Below are 14,190 nucleotides of genomic sequence, written 5' to 3' on the forward strand. Positions count from 1 at the left end.
ACTCTAGGAAATTCGTGTTTCGATACGTTTAACTTCCTTAGAGATAGAAAACGAGTTTATGAAGTTCTAGAAACGTGTAGAGGTTTATTTATTTATTGTTTGTAGGTGGACGTTTTCATGTATCGTATACTTTCTGCCAGAAATTCTTTGTTCGTATTAAATAATTAATTGTTACGTCAATTTCTTAATATTTACAGAAGGATGTAATTATTTAAATTTATTTGTTGTATGGAAATTATAGTTAAAAAGAGGAAAACGTTACAAAAACTCTAGGAAATTCATGTTTCGATACGTTTAACTTCCTTAGAGATAGAAAACGAGTTTATGAAGTTCTAGAAACGTGTAGAGGTTTATTTATTTATTGTTTGTAGGTGGACGTTTCCATGTATCGTATACTTTCTGCCAGAAATTCTTTGTTCGTAATAAATAATTGATTGTTACGTTGAATTTTCTAATATTTACTGAAGGGAGTAATTATTTTAATTTATTTATTGTATGGAAATTATAGTTAAAAAGGGGAAAACGTTACAGAAACTCTAGGAAATTCATGTTTCGATACGTTTAACTTCCTTAGAGATAGAAAACGAGTTTATGAAGTTCTAGAAACGTGTAGAGGTTTATTTATTTATTGTTTGTAGGTGGACGTTTTCATGTATCGTATACTTTCTGCCAGAAATTCTTTGTTCGTACTAAACAATTGATTATTATGTTAATTTCTTAATATTTACTGAAGGGAGTAATTATTTTAATTTATTTGTTGTATGGAAATTGTAGGTAAGAAGAGGAAAACGTTACAAAAACTCTAGGAAATTCATGTTTCGATACGTTTAACTTCCTTAGAGATAGAAAACGAGTTTATGAAGTTCTAGAAACGTGTAGAGGTTTATTTATTTATTGTTTATAGGTGGAAGTTTTCATGTACCGTATACTTTTTGCCAGAAACTCTTTGTTCGTAATAAATAATTGATTATTATGTTAATTTCTTAATATTTACTGAAGGGAGTAATTATTTTAATTTATTTGTTGTATGGAAATTATAGTTAAAAAGAGGTAAACGTTACAGAAACTCTAGGAAATTCGTGTTTCGATACGTTTAACTTCCTTAGAGATAGAAAACGAGTTTATGAAGTTCTAGAAACGTGTAGAGGTTTATTTATTTATTGTTTGTAGGTGGACGTTTTCATGTATCGTATACTTTCTGCCAGAAATTCTTTGTTCGTAATAAATAATTGATTGTTACGTTGAATTTTCTAATATTTACTGAAGGGTGTGATTACTTTAATTTATTTGTTGTATGGAAATTGTAGGTAAGAAGAGGAAAACGTTACAGAAACTCTAGGAAATTCATGTTTCGATACGTTTAACTTCCTTAGAGATAGAAAACGAGTTTATGAAGTTCTAGAAACGTGTAGAGGTTTATTTATTTATTGTTTGTAGGTGGACGTTTTCATGTATCGTATACTTTTTGCCAGAAACTCTTTGTTCGTACTAAACAATTGATTGTTACGTTGAATTTTCTAATATTTACTGAAGGTTGTCACAGGATATTCATAAATATAACCGTAATTTTTTCATATAGTTGTCATGTAGCGATAATAAATAAAACGATCAGCGATTATTGGAATATTATTCAAAGCTGAGATAAATCGAAGATCGCGAGCGTTTCTATTATTTGTTAGTCTGTCAAGTTAAAAAACGAGGATGTTTTAAGAACAGATAATGAATTCAGGAAGAATCGTAAAAATCGAAGTTATACGAAAATGACAGAAGCAAAAAAAAAAAAAAAAAAGAGAAATGTTCTGACGATACGCGATTGGTTCGTAGCCTGTTGAATTTTAAAACTGCTGCCCCATAAAAAAACAGAAAATATGACTTTCGAATTTTTCAATAAATCGATAAATCCATACGAGTCCACTTTACGTTATCAATATTTAACAGACATTTTACAAAATCATAAAAATTCCCTACGTTACATTGAGAGAAGTAGTTTTTGAGAAATAAAGCTGTTGAAATACACTTTGAAGGAAAAAAAAATAAACTAAAAAAAAAGGGCGTTTCTTACGCGAAAAACTACTTCGATCTTCAAATAATTTTCATGCTACGAGCAAAACGAAGTCAACAACCAAGTCGGTTTTGTCGAGACAAGATCGAAAACTGTCTCGTAATTGTATTCGAACGACAAAAGAAAATTGCTACAATCGCTAAAAGGAATCGCAGCTATTGTACTCTATTTGTTACGGACGATGAAGAAGAAGATGTACCGTGTACTATCTTATTTGTGCGTATTCGCGTGTCCGGTACCCGAGCTATTTATATCGGATGATCAAAGAAAAATAGTCTGCTGGTTCCTTTCACGAATCAACGTATCCGGGACATTCCAAGATCGTGGGCTATTAACGTAGGAAATTACAAAGCTATCTCGCGGGACCTTAACCAATCTGTGAAGTGAAAGATCGCTGATCCTGTCACGGTTCTCCTATCGACCGACTAACCTCGTTCGTCCGCAACGAGACGTTTGAAAAATTCGCCTACCGAGAACAATGGTATCTCGATTGTTCGAATATTTAGTAAATAAATTAACGATATCGTATCTGTTTCTAATAGGCAATAAATTTAGCAGCGAATAGATTATGTTGCATTCAGAAAGTAATAATTATTATACGTTATTAGTCGTGCTATTATATTAGTTATTTAGTATTATTTTATTGCTATTGCTATTGGTATTAGTTATTTATTGCAGTTTAGATCAGATAATCGGAAGTTTGGATATTTATGACGCTTTTTGACTTTTTCTTTCGTCCTGCAAGAGGTTTGGAAATACGCACATTGATCGTTTCAGTTAATTATGTTAATTACGCAGGTGTATACTTGCTATTGGAGATAATTTTGTCGTGTGAAGTATAAAAAAACTACAGAGAATATGGCGACGCGTAAGAAAATAAATTTCCTTGTACCGTTTGTATAAAGAAATAAGTCGATTATAGAGAGGACATACACGTCCGTGAGTGAAAACCTGCATTAATCCCTGAAAACTGAACATAATTTCTTTTCTCGAGTCTCGAGTCTCGTCAAGTATACGCGAACTTGGCTAATTTCTTGCTCAGAAACGAACAATTAGCCAAAGATCGCTGTACACGCAGTAAGAAATTGTAAATATAGCTTTTGAAGCCACGTCTTCGAGAAAAATGAATTCCAAAATTTATGAATTTGCTATAGGAACTTTCCCTAATAAATAAACACATCGCAGTATACAAAAGTTACAAATGTATAAGAATAGAATGTATAAGAATAGAATGTATAACAATAAGAATAGACCGACGAGTACGGAGCAACACTGCTTCGCTATCTTTCGTCACAAACATCTGATCTGAAGGGAAGATTTCCTATAAACGTCAAACTTCAAATACGAATTTCTACTGACAGATGGAAATCTCGTTTAGAAGCATCTTGGCGTTGTAATACGAAAATCTGAAACTGAAACGAGTATAGGAAACGTCTGCGTGTGAAGGTTACATCGAACCGAAATCGTTCAGACTTAGAAATGCGTTACAATCGCAAAACCAAATTCTCAGCATTTCGCTATTTATTTTGTCTTGAAATTAATTTTCTGGCGAATATGCGTGTGCAGGACGATACACAACTGGCAGCAGAAGTTCCGTGGACAACGGTGGCGACGCGAGCGAATGTTACGACGTGCCACCACGAGCTGTCCCCGTGATTCCATCGCCAGCGAGCAGTCCAAGTCCGGCACCCTCGTGCTACGACATCCCCAGGCCACCTACCTCCTGCACACCGAATTCGAACTGCTCTGGAGGATCCGGCGTGACGCCTCTCGATTGCTACGACGTGCCCAGACCATTGCAACCCCTCACCCCTAGCAGCTCGGCCTCCAGCCTCACCAACGATGGATCCCTCAGCGGATCGAATCGGTACGTGATCTCTAGAGGATATACGATGGCTAGACAAGCGGATCTTTTATTTTATCGCTGTCTAACAGGATTAGCGTCTGATAGATAGTATACAGCTATCGTTTGGTAAACGATGACTCGGTTAACTCCTCAGGAAGGAAGTTTTCTTCTAGTTATTAGTGAAGATCACTCCATTGAGGTGTGGTCATTTTTATTTTAATTTTTTTTTTTTTTTTATAGTAAAAGCTTAGCGATAGATGCACGATATCTTTTGCAAGATGTTTCGTTTCGTTGTTGTTCAATGGGATGTACGTCTGATCGGAGATTTAAAAGGATCGTTTGTTAAGGCGACGTTTCGGTTAATCCGTTGACACGCAAATTTTTCATCTATTTGTGGATAGGAAAAAATAATTGGTTTTTCTATAGTAGAAATCTAGCGAGAACGAAAACAGATGCATAATAATATCTTTTGTAAGACAATGTGGATACGTGATATCGTAATCGTAACTGGAATTCATGAAATTTCTTCATTGGATAAAATAATCAGCTAAATTAAAAAGAATCTTTATCTGTTTGAGTTGGATACGTCACTTTTAACTTTTTTTTCTTTTTTATCAATTCTGAGTAATAGTAATGCGTGTATTTCTATGTACTTGCAAGGGAAACATAATGCAATAAAGCTTAAAGTTAGTTTTATTAAAAATAAATACACATTTGCAGATTAGTCGGTTAATAAGTTGTTAGATTACAATGGCTTGCATATTTGAAAGACAAGGAGTATTTTACTACATGGTGACATATATATAAAATGTTAGAAACTGGTTATTTTAATATTCTTCTTTTTATTCTTTTCCTATCTCTTCTATAAAAGAGAATAATAAGCCTTTTTGAGCTCGTAGAATATTAAAAGATATTTAATTAAATTCTGCTGCTATTAATTCTGCGCGAGAAAATGAAAAAACATTTAATCAACGTAGTCTAGCTTAATATAACAGTAAATTAACGTGATATTTATTATTAGAAAATAAGTGTTCCTGCGAAAAGTATTCCTTAATACGAAATTGACCCTATTTCCTCTCTTTTCACTCTGTTATTTGTCATTAAAACCACTGTTTCAGTTAATAATTGCAGGAAAATTTGCATTTAAATAAAACTAAAATCAATGGGGATTATTTGCTTCGTTGTTTAAAACAAATTAAACGCATAATTGTGTAATTCAGCGGACGAGAATAATTATAACGCGCTAACGTTGGAAAATACGAAGTTACAACGATTAAAATAATTTTTAATTAAAACATAATGTTTTAACGAAGTTGAGATTCATCTTTGCGTAAATTTCTACCATTTTTGGAATGCAGAGATCTCTTTGAACTTTAAATGAGCTTGTTTCTATATCGCAGAGTGAAACAGAAATTGGCAGGAAAAGATCTCTTGCTCAGAAAGAAAATCAAATTTCCAATACGTTCCCTTCGCTTGGAAAAAATGTCGTTGTTTAATAAGCGTGAATTTTAATTTGTATGCTCTGTCGATTGAAGTTCTGTTTAGTTTTCCTAGCGTATGTTATTCGAAACACGATCTCGAATGAAAAGAATTCACTAAAATATTTCAAAAATCTCATTCTACCTGGAATTCTTTGACCGATTCTAGATAACAATAACGTTTCTTTGCAACTGAATAGAAATAAAAATCAAGTTTCGTGTTCCTTCAACGTATATGACAATAATATATAAAATTAATAATATAATTTATATGCCACAAAAACTTATCGATATATCAAAAATAAATAAATAATTCGAGCAGAATCGTCTATCTTCTAATAAAAACACAATTTTCCTTCGTTATGAATCTAAAAATATCAACATGACGAGAATATGAAACATAATCGTTAATTATAATTTATAAATAACGAAGAAAGCTTATCAATATATCAGAAATAAATAAATAATCCGAGCAGAATCGTCTATCTTCTAATAAAAACTCAATTTTCCTTCGTTATGAATTTAAAAATATCAAAATGACGATTATATGAAACATAATCGTTAATTATAATTTATAAATAACGAAGAAAGCTTATCAATATATCAAAAATAAATAAATAATCCGAGCAGAATCGTCTATCTTCTAATAAAAACACAATTTTCCTTCGTTATGAATTTAAAAATATCAACATGACGAGAATATGAAACATAATCGTTAATTATAATTTATAAATAACGAAGAAAGCTTATCAATATATCAAAAATAAATAAATAACCCGAGCAGAATCGTCTATCTTCTAATAAAAACACAATTTTCCTTCGTTATGAATTTAAAAATATCAACATGACGAGAATATGAAACATAATCGTGAATTATAATTTATAAATAACGGAGAAAGCTTATCAATATATCAAAAATAAATAAATAATCCGAGCAGAATCGTCCATCTTCTAATAAAAACACAATTTTCCTTCGTTATGAATCTAAAAATATCAAAATGACGAGAATATGAAATATAATCGTGAATTATAATTTATAAATAACGGAGAATCATCGTTAGATTAGAAATATCATGAGAAACTGTGCAAACATAAACATTCGCTACTAGTCTAAATAAAGAAAACTTATGTACATTGTACAGGTTTCAACAGTGAGTAGCAGACACGAGCCATTATCTTTATATTTAGCATTTTACTTCTTCGCATAACCGTGTACAACGTTCAGAAACCCTAAAATTCTTTACTCGTAGCTAATCCATTCTAATGGAACGCGCACCTTAAATTAAACCGTATCCCTTTCGAGCTTTTGAAGTTTTAGTATTTCGTTAAACCAGGTTTTAGCATTTCCTTTTCGTTACGACAGCTATCTGATGACTATGCCGAGGCATCAACATCGAGTACGTTGAACTTTATACGTTCGCTAGCGTAACGAGACATACAGCTGCTAGGAAGTGATTTATTTCGAGAAGCTCGAGCTTAAATACCGGACCGGTGCCAACAGCGGTCATTCCTACTGCAGTTTCGGAGAAATCGGTTCCATTTACGGTTCAGAAAAAAGAATAGAACGACGCTCGTCATAGTCTCCTTTACGATTTTCAGTTAGAATGTACTTTTTTTTCTTTTAGTAGAAAAAATTTTACTTTACACGCTTTGGCACCTGTACAAAATGAAGAAAAAAAAAGACATCGATCGTTTTCAAGCGATATATTACGTACTGTGTATGTTCATGCATTTCTGGGAAACTGAAATGTGTAAAAATATGCAGAACGTACATAGCGTGCGAGGAAATATGTGAAATATTCGAAGTAAAAGACCTAGACGTTATATTTAAAGGGAATGGAAATGAAAATAAAATTTCGTTAATCGTTCAGTATAGAATGATATACATATCACGTAATATGCTAATGATGTATAAAAATTTATCAGTATGTTGAAAATATTTAAATAATTAAGCAAAATACGCCTGTGTTACGCGTTCGTTGTCTAGTAACAACTTTTTATGTACATAAATGGTTTGCACTAATATCGTTTTTCATATTGGCTCCAATACGCAATATTTTTTTAAGACTCGTATACTGTTTCTCAATTTTTTCTGCCAGATCAGTGATCGTTGGTTTTCAGATAGCTTAAATCGATTTTTATCAGCGGAAAATTATCTTTTTAATAAATTCAGCGAGACTTTAACCGGACTAGGACTTGGATTCTAGTATGAAAATTATTTCTTTCGTAATAAATCATATAACAAATAAACCATATCTTTAAGGAACTAATTTACCAACACTGAAATTTGTCTTACTAAAAAGTTCAAATTTAAGACGATTAATCCTTTTTTATCCATCCTTAGATTATAGAAATATAGAAACAAATTTTACAAATTCCCCTTTGTCAAGAGCAATGCCAGATTGTTTAAACAAATACAATTATAATTTCTGACTGTAAACTGTCAACAATAAATATTGCTCCTAATTAATAGTATCTAGTAATAAAAGAAGTCAGAAAAATAAAACTCTATGACCTAAAATTAATATTCTAGCAGAAATAACTTTTTCTTTCTTTTTTTCACATAACTGTGGTTCTGTCATTGTTCCATGAAAAGGTTTTACTTTTCAATTTCTTCCAACTTTTGTAATCGCTCCAAAGAAATAGTTCGACTTTACTAATAACATCAATTGTATTTAATCACCTAATAGCCTAATAGCAAAGTACTTAGGATAACAGGCTTCTTACTTCTGGAACTATTCCTTTGGAGCTATTATTTCTATTCTACATCCCTTTCGTTGCCACTGATTAATAGTACTCCATGGGAGTGTGGCTCCTAATGGCTAAATGAATAGGAAACTGAAACGAGCTGAAACCAAATGGAAATACGCTTTAGATGGCTCTTGAAATGGCTAGGTTTTCAGCGATAAAATTCAGACTAGTTCTTTTTCTTTGTTTCTGTGAGAAATTAGAACAGCGGCCGACAAAACAGAGACAAGAAATTTTACGCTCGAATGAATACACACGGTGTTGCATTAACGTAAAATCTTTTACGAGAAATTTATCGTACAACGGTTGGTTAAAAATTGAAAACGATCCTAAAATCTGCAATTTTATCGTAGGAATAAATTCTTTCCACACTAACGTATTAAATATAACGATTTTAAAAACGTTTTGTTTTATCTCCGCAAACGATAGAAATTACGCTCAATGAAAAGTTGTAGAAACTCGCTACGCTAATGGAAAATCTACGCGTCGAATTAAAACTCGGGAAACTTTGCTGAAATTTGATTCGATAAACTTTTAATAACGAATTAAAGTTAATTACAGCGAAACGAAACTAATAACAAGCTTGTTTCCTTCGACGTTTCAATTCGAATCTTCAAACACTTGCGCCTAGATATGTTCGTAAATCAAATTCACGAACGTAATATGTATATTTACAGCAAAGATTGGATATGTTCTTGAAAAATCGTTAGAAACCTATTAAGAACTTTAATTTCTTCCGTAGAAGGTTAATTACGCTGGAACTTGGATTATCCGAACCAATTATGACACTCGCTGATCCGATAATCGAATAACTCTGTTTTCATGCAAGAAACATCATTTATTCCGAGTTATTTTATAAATATCGATATCATAAACGGATTCGTTGTATTAATATTAAACAGAACAGAAAATCCTCGATCACAATGTGACAATTTCTTTCGCTTCTTTTTTCCCGCTTGACGATATTTTTTAAACGGGAGGACCAATCCATTGATCGATCGTTTCATTAATTCACGACCTGTTAATCGAGATTACAGTGTATCACGTTTTGTCCAAGATCTATGAAAGATCTATCGTTGTTGAGAATCGTGGATCTTAATTACCGAAATAATAGTAAAGAAACATTAAGCTTACACTTAGAATTCATATTAAAATAATTTTAGATTTATTTAATAAACGATGTACAGGATCTTCGTCGATATACATTCGCACGCGTCTCAGCACTTTCTTTGCTCGTCATCTTCCACACCACACTGCCAGTGGAACAGTTACGTTCATCTGTTCTTCGAGACGCACATACATACTTCCACACACTCATATTCACATACGTGTGTCACTACTACGCGGCCAATCTAGTCTAGCACATAAAATTATACACATCTCAATAATCGTAATGTCCAAGTTCTAATTAGCGAACAAATCATAATTTATACTGCTAAATCCTATTTACGAACGAAGACTGTAGACATGGATTACACTGACAAAACGTTTACCTCGTTTCAGATCCAGCCTGGCTGCTCAGGATTACGATGTACCTCGATCGCGTCTTCCAGCATCCTCTTTACCGTCCCGACACAACACACCCGTGCCGAAAACACCGACACCTCCACCTCCGCCGCAAATGCAGCAGATCTACGACGTTCCAGTTAGCAAGGAGCTTCCCCTGGAGTTGGACTCCGCTTTGGAAGGTCTACAAAGGCTGCAGAGCGAGGCATCCGCAGCGATAGCTAGGTTACTCGGCTTCGTGAGTCCCACATGGAGAACGCCTCAACGATTAGACGCCACCCTAATGGATCTTAGGCTTGCTGCGCTCAGGCTGAGAACGTCTTTGCACGATCTAGCTGAATTTGCCGAAGGTAATTCTCACTTTGCTGAAATATAGACATATTGTAGGGAATTTTCATAAATTCGTTATTATTTGTTTGATACAAGGAAGATATATTCGGTTCTCCTTCGACGTGAATTGAAAATCTGAAAATCGTTGTCTTAATTCTTAATCAGATCCATTCATTCGTTAGGTCTCTCACAGGAGTTTGTTCTCATTACGTACACTCCATTGTATATATGTGTATCAATTTTGAATTTTCATATTATTATCAGAATCTAAGGAAAAATAGGAGAATTGTACTTCTATCAATTTCAACTTTCTATTAATTTTTATTTAACCAAATGGTTTAGTAAATTAGATTAACAAATGGTTCGAGGAATACAGTCTCCGGTATAATGGACATAAGATACGAATATGAAACATACACTCTTGCGTGTACCTTTGCAGAAATATACAAAGTATACAAAATATATGAAACACACGAAGCGAATAGCTGAAACATTCTATCTAGAGTTTGTCAATTGTTCAAGGTATGTTTAAACGTTTGAGACTGCGCAGGTTAACAGGATATTTTTAATTGATTGAAAACAAACACGGACGACGCGTAGGAAGTGATAACAGTTCGATAGCCTTCAGTTCTGAAATACTAGGTTCGACCTACTTTCAAGTAATAAATCACATTATGTACAACTATTGTAGTACCAGTCTGCAATCTTAACGTCGTCTCAACATCATCATCGCCCACGCAACAATCGCAATTACGATCAACATCTTTCAAACCCATCGACCGCCGCAAATCCATGATGCACGCATTGACGACGACAGAAAATTCCTTTCCCCGTGCTCGAATTAGTTTCACGAAGAGCGGAGCGAATCTCGAGGCGGAATGGCTGTTGACGTGGAAGAATTGGTCCGCGTCGAATCAACGAAGCCACGCCGGAAAGGATTCTCCCAAGAGACTTGCCGTGATTTCTCTACACACATAATTTTTGTTTTCTTGCGCAGGCACGCTGGGGAATGCGGGCAAAGCACCGGACAAAGGGTTGGCCTCGAAGCTACGACCCCTGGTCAAGGCTCTCCGCGACTCTGACAAGCTCGTGCAGGAAGCCGCGTCCGAACTCGACGCGATGGAATGGGACGCGGGTAAACTGTGTCGCGGGGGTGGTGATACCCCGACACCTACAAACGGGCCACCTTCCTCCCTGTTGCCGCCGGTACAACCGGATCCACTCGATCAGCTGATCGCGTGCGCTCAGGCACTCACGGAAGACGTTCGTCAGGTCGCCAGTTTCATTCAGGTGAGCATCGAGTAGAAACGAAATTACGATTTCTCTGATTGGTGGAATCGGGAAAAAAGAAGACACTCGCGACGCGAGGAAGCTCGCAGGATTAGCCATTTGAGCGTTTAATTGGTTAACTGGTATAATTGGTTCGATACGTCGTACACAAGGTGTTTCAGTTTTGTCTCGCCAAACGATGTCGGTGTATATCGTACGATTGAGAATAAGAAAATGATGTTGTATAAAGAGAGGGTTGTAAATGCTTTATTACAAACTTCTAACAAGAATAGCGAAATTATAAATGACTGGATCGCCGTTCGATCGATTGGTCATGTTTACCGAGGTTCTTGTTCGAAGCGACGTCCGTTCTCGTGAATACAAAATTCACATCGCTTCCATGTAGAATCAAACGAGGAACCAGTCGCTTTTTTGCGATTTGCGTATCTTTCTTACAAGGAATTTACGAACTTTGTTTATGTAACATCTCTCTTTTTTTTTTATTTTGGTTTTTTTTTACAATTTGTCCTGAAGGATATTTGGTAAAGTGTTATATCTTATTGGTGAAAATAAAATAAAATAAAATAAAAATAAATATAGCATGTGGGTGACTACCCCCAGCGGGGTGCCAGCTTCGTTTTTTCTAAGTTATATCTTTTATGTCATCTCTCTCTTGTTTTTAATTGTACGATACGCCGACACCGTTCTCATCTTTTCATAGACGCGTATGAAAATTCAAGAACTCTAGTACCATCGTGGAAAATATGGTGAAGACTGAGGATCATAGTGGTGTATGACGGTCCATTGATATTTTTCATAATATAGCGTCTATTATTATTACAATATTTATTATATTTTTCTAAGTCACGAAAGATATCACGGAGAAAGTAACGCTTGTAACTTGATTCTAAATCTGAAGGAATAACATTTTTAAGAGTTGAACTACGTTATATCTAAATTCTCAAAACATTGACTTACGCTTTCTCGGGCCCCTAGAAACTTGAATTCGTACGATCTTTCGTTTGATGGATGAGACCAAGTCTCAATAGAAAATTCTGTATTTTTCTAAACATAAAATCGCATTATTTACGCGCTCATAAAAATTTCTTATCACTAACTAAAAGATTAGAAGATCAGAAGAAAATTAAAAGATTTCTTTAAAAATTTAAATTCTTCAAATCTTACGAGTTCTATCTGATAGCAGCAAAAATTTCAATCATTTTCTCGCGCTATGAGTGTATGTATTGGGTTGTCCGAAAAATATCTTTCTTCCGCAAACGTGTTTTTTACAACAATGCACCTTCATACAAACCTGAAACCAAGTCTGCGAAACGTCGCGGTGTTTATCTCAACAAAACAAAATTGAACGTACGTAATTCGGCAAAATAATACAAAACAAAAACGTTGTGTATCTATTACTTCCTCATAAAATGAAATAAACTTTTCGGACAACCTAATAAAAGATGAAGAGGCGAGTTAGTCGAGGAGCAGAACGATTTATAGCAATCTTTTAGAGAAACGTGGTAATGACAACTGAATTTATTATGTTAACGTAGTTTATAGAGGGATTGTTTTCTGCGTTGTTTATGTGGTTTGCGGGTGAACTGGTTATGGTATTGATCATCCCTTTCTCTTTATTATTTCGATGCACCTTTATTCACTATATAAATTAATCACAATGGTATTTTTAATTTAAAGTAATTTTATATAATCGTTCTCCTTTAAGTTAACACAGAATGACACCGGTGAATTGAATTAATAAATCAAAATTAACATATATCTTTTTTATATGAACTAAAATTGTTGCAATTAATTGACTACTATCGTGTAAATTTATTGATATTTTTCGTTTCTTTGTTTGTACAACCTTAAATGCTATTGGTCAATTATGAGATCTTATCAATTTGTTACTCTATTTTTATAATAAACTTATTGATTTACTTGGTAGAGAACATATTATCATCAAATATTGTTTTCCACAACACACATACACTAAAAATTTACTGACATTCCACGGAAATGCCCAGTAACCAAATTCCTCCCCCTTTTCTTCTAACAGCATCTTTTCCGATTTCAATTTCATCGCAACGACAATTATTTTTCCCATGATATTCCAATCTAGAATCCTACGTTTCATCGTACAAAATAATTCCACCTACTTTTAAATCACACGTACAGTCTTATCATCGTTTCTCATCCCTAAACAACCCGAGCTCGTAATCGAATTCCTTAAAATAATCGAACCTGTAAAATTTGTCTAAAACAGGGCAACTCGACCCTGCTCTTCAAACGGTCGTCGATCATTTCGACCGGTAGCAGCAACAACAGCGGCGCCGGCGAGGATTACGATTACGTAAATCTTGACTCGAGGGAGGTAGTCGCGAAACAACGCGAGGAAGTGAGGGCAACGCTGCCACAGGAACTACGTAGTAATTACGATCTCCTGGTGTCCGAGTCGGACAATGCCACGATTCAAATGCCACCCACGACACCGACACCCATGGATCCCAACGACAAACAATTGCTGGCTTTCTATGCCGCCCAGGTGATCACACATGGCAATCACCTGACTCACGCCATTGACGCCTTCATGCAGACAGTCGAGCATAACCAACCACCAAAGGCGAGTACCGTAAACCTGGAAATCTAAATGGCCATTGTCCTTCGGATGAACCATGAGCCATGAGAATATGCCATGGAAAAATAAGGCCTCGTAGAGTATTATTACTGAGATGACTTTACAGTATTCGGAGTATTTTGATTAAGGGTATCTCACGTTAGGATTTAAAATTCGAAGACAGAGATTGTGGAGAGGTAGGAGCGTTGAAGAGTTCCATTTTAAGGGATAGAGCAGGATTAATTGGTGATAAGGGATAACGAAATGAAAAGTCAGATTTAAGAATATGATAAAATAGAAGGATTTTTAATTCGAAGAATTTTTGTAGCAGGGA

General features: G+C 34.6%; 1 protein-coding gene across 1 annotated transcript in view; it reads left to right on the forward strand.

Moving 5' to 3' along the window:
• Nucleotides 1–14,190, forward strand: part of LOC132916489 (breast cancer anti-estrogen resistance protein 1) — a 177,496-nt gene that overhangs the window by 159,397 nt on the left and 3,909 nt on the right. Inside the window, exons 5-8 of the mRNA XM_060976548.1 lie at nt 3,629–3,929; nt 9,638–9,990; nt 10,968–11,260; nt 13,506–13,862. Of these exons, the coding sequence (XP_060832531.1) occupies nt 3,629–3,929; nt 9,638–9,990; nt 10,968–11,260; nt 13,506–13,862 (1,304 nt within the window). The remainder of the gene's footprint in view (nt 1–3,628; nt 3,930–9,637; nt 9,991–10,967; nt 11,261–13,505; nt 13,863–14,190) is intronic.

The sequence above is a fragment of the Bombus pascuorum genome, chromosome 2 (assembly GCF_905332965.1).
Source record: "Bombus pascuorum chromosome 2, iyBomPasc1.1, whole genome shotgun sequence".
Taxonomy (NCBI): domain Eukaryota; kingdom Metazoa; phylum Arthropoda; class Insecta; order Hymenoptera; family Apidae; genus Bombus; species Bombus pascuorum.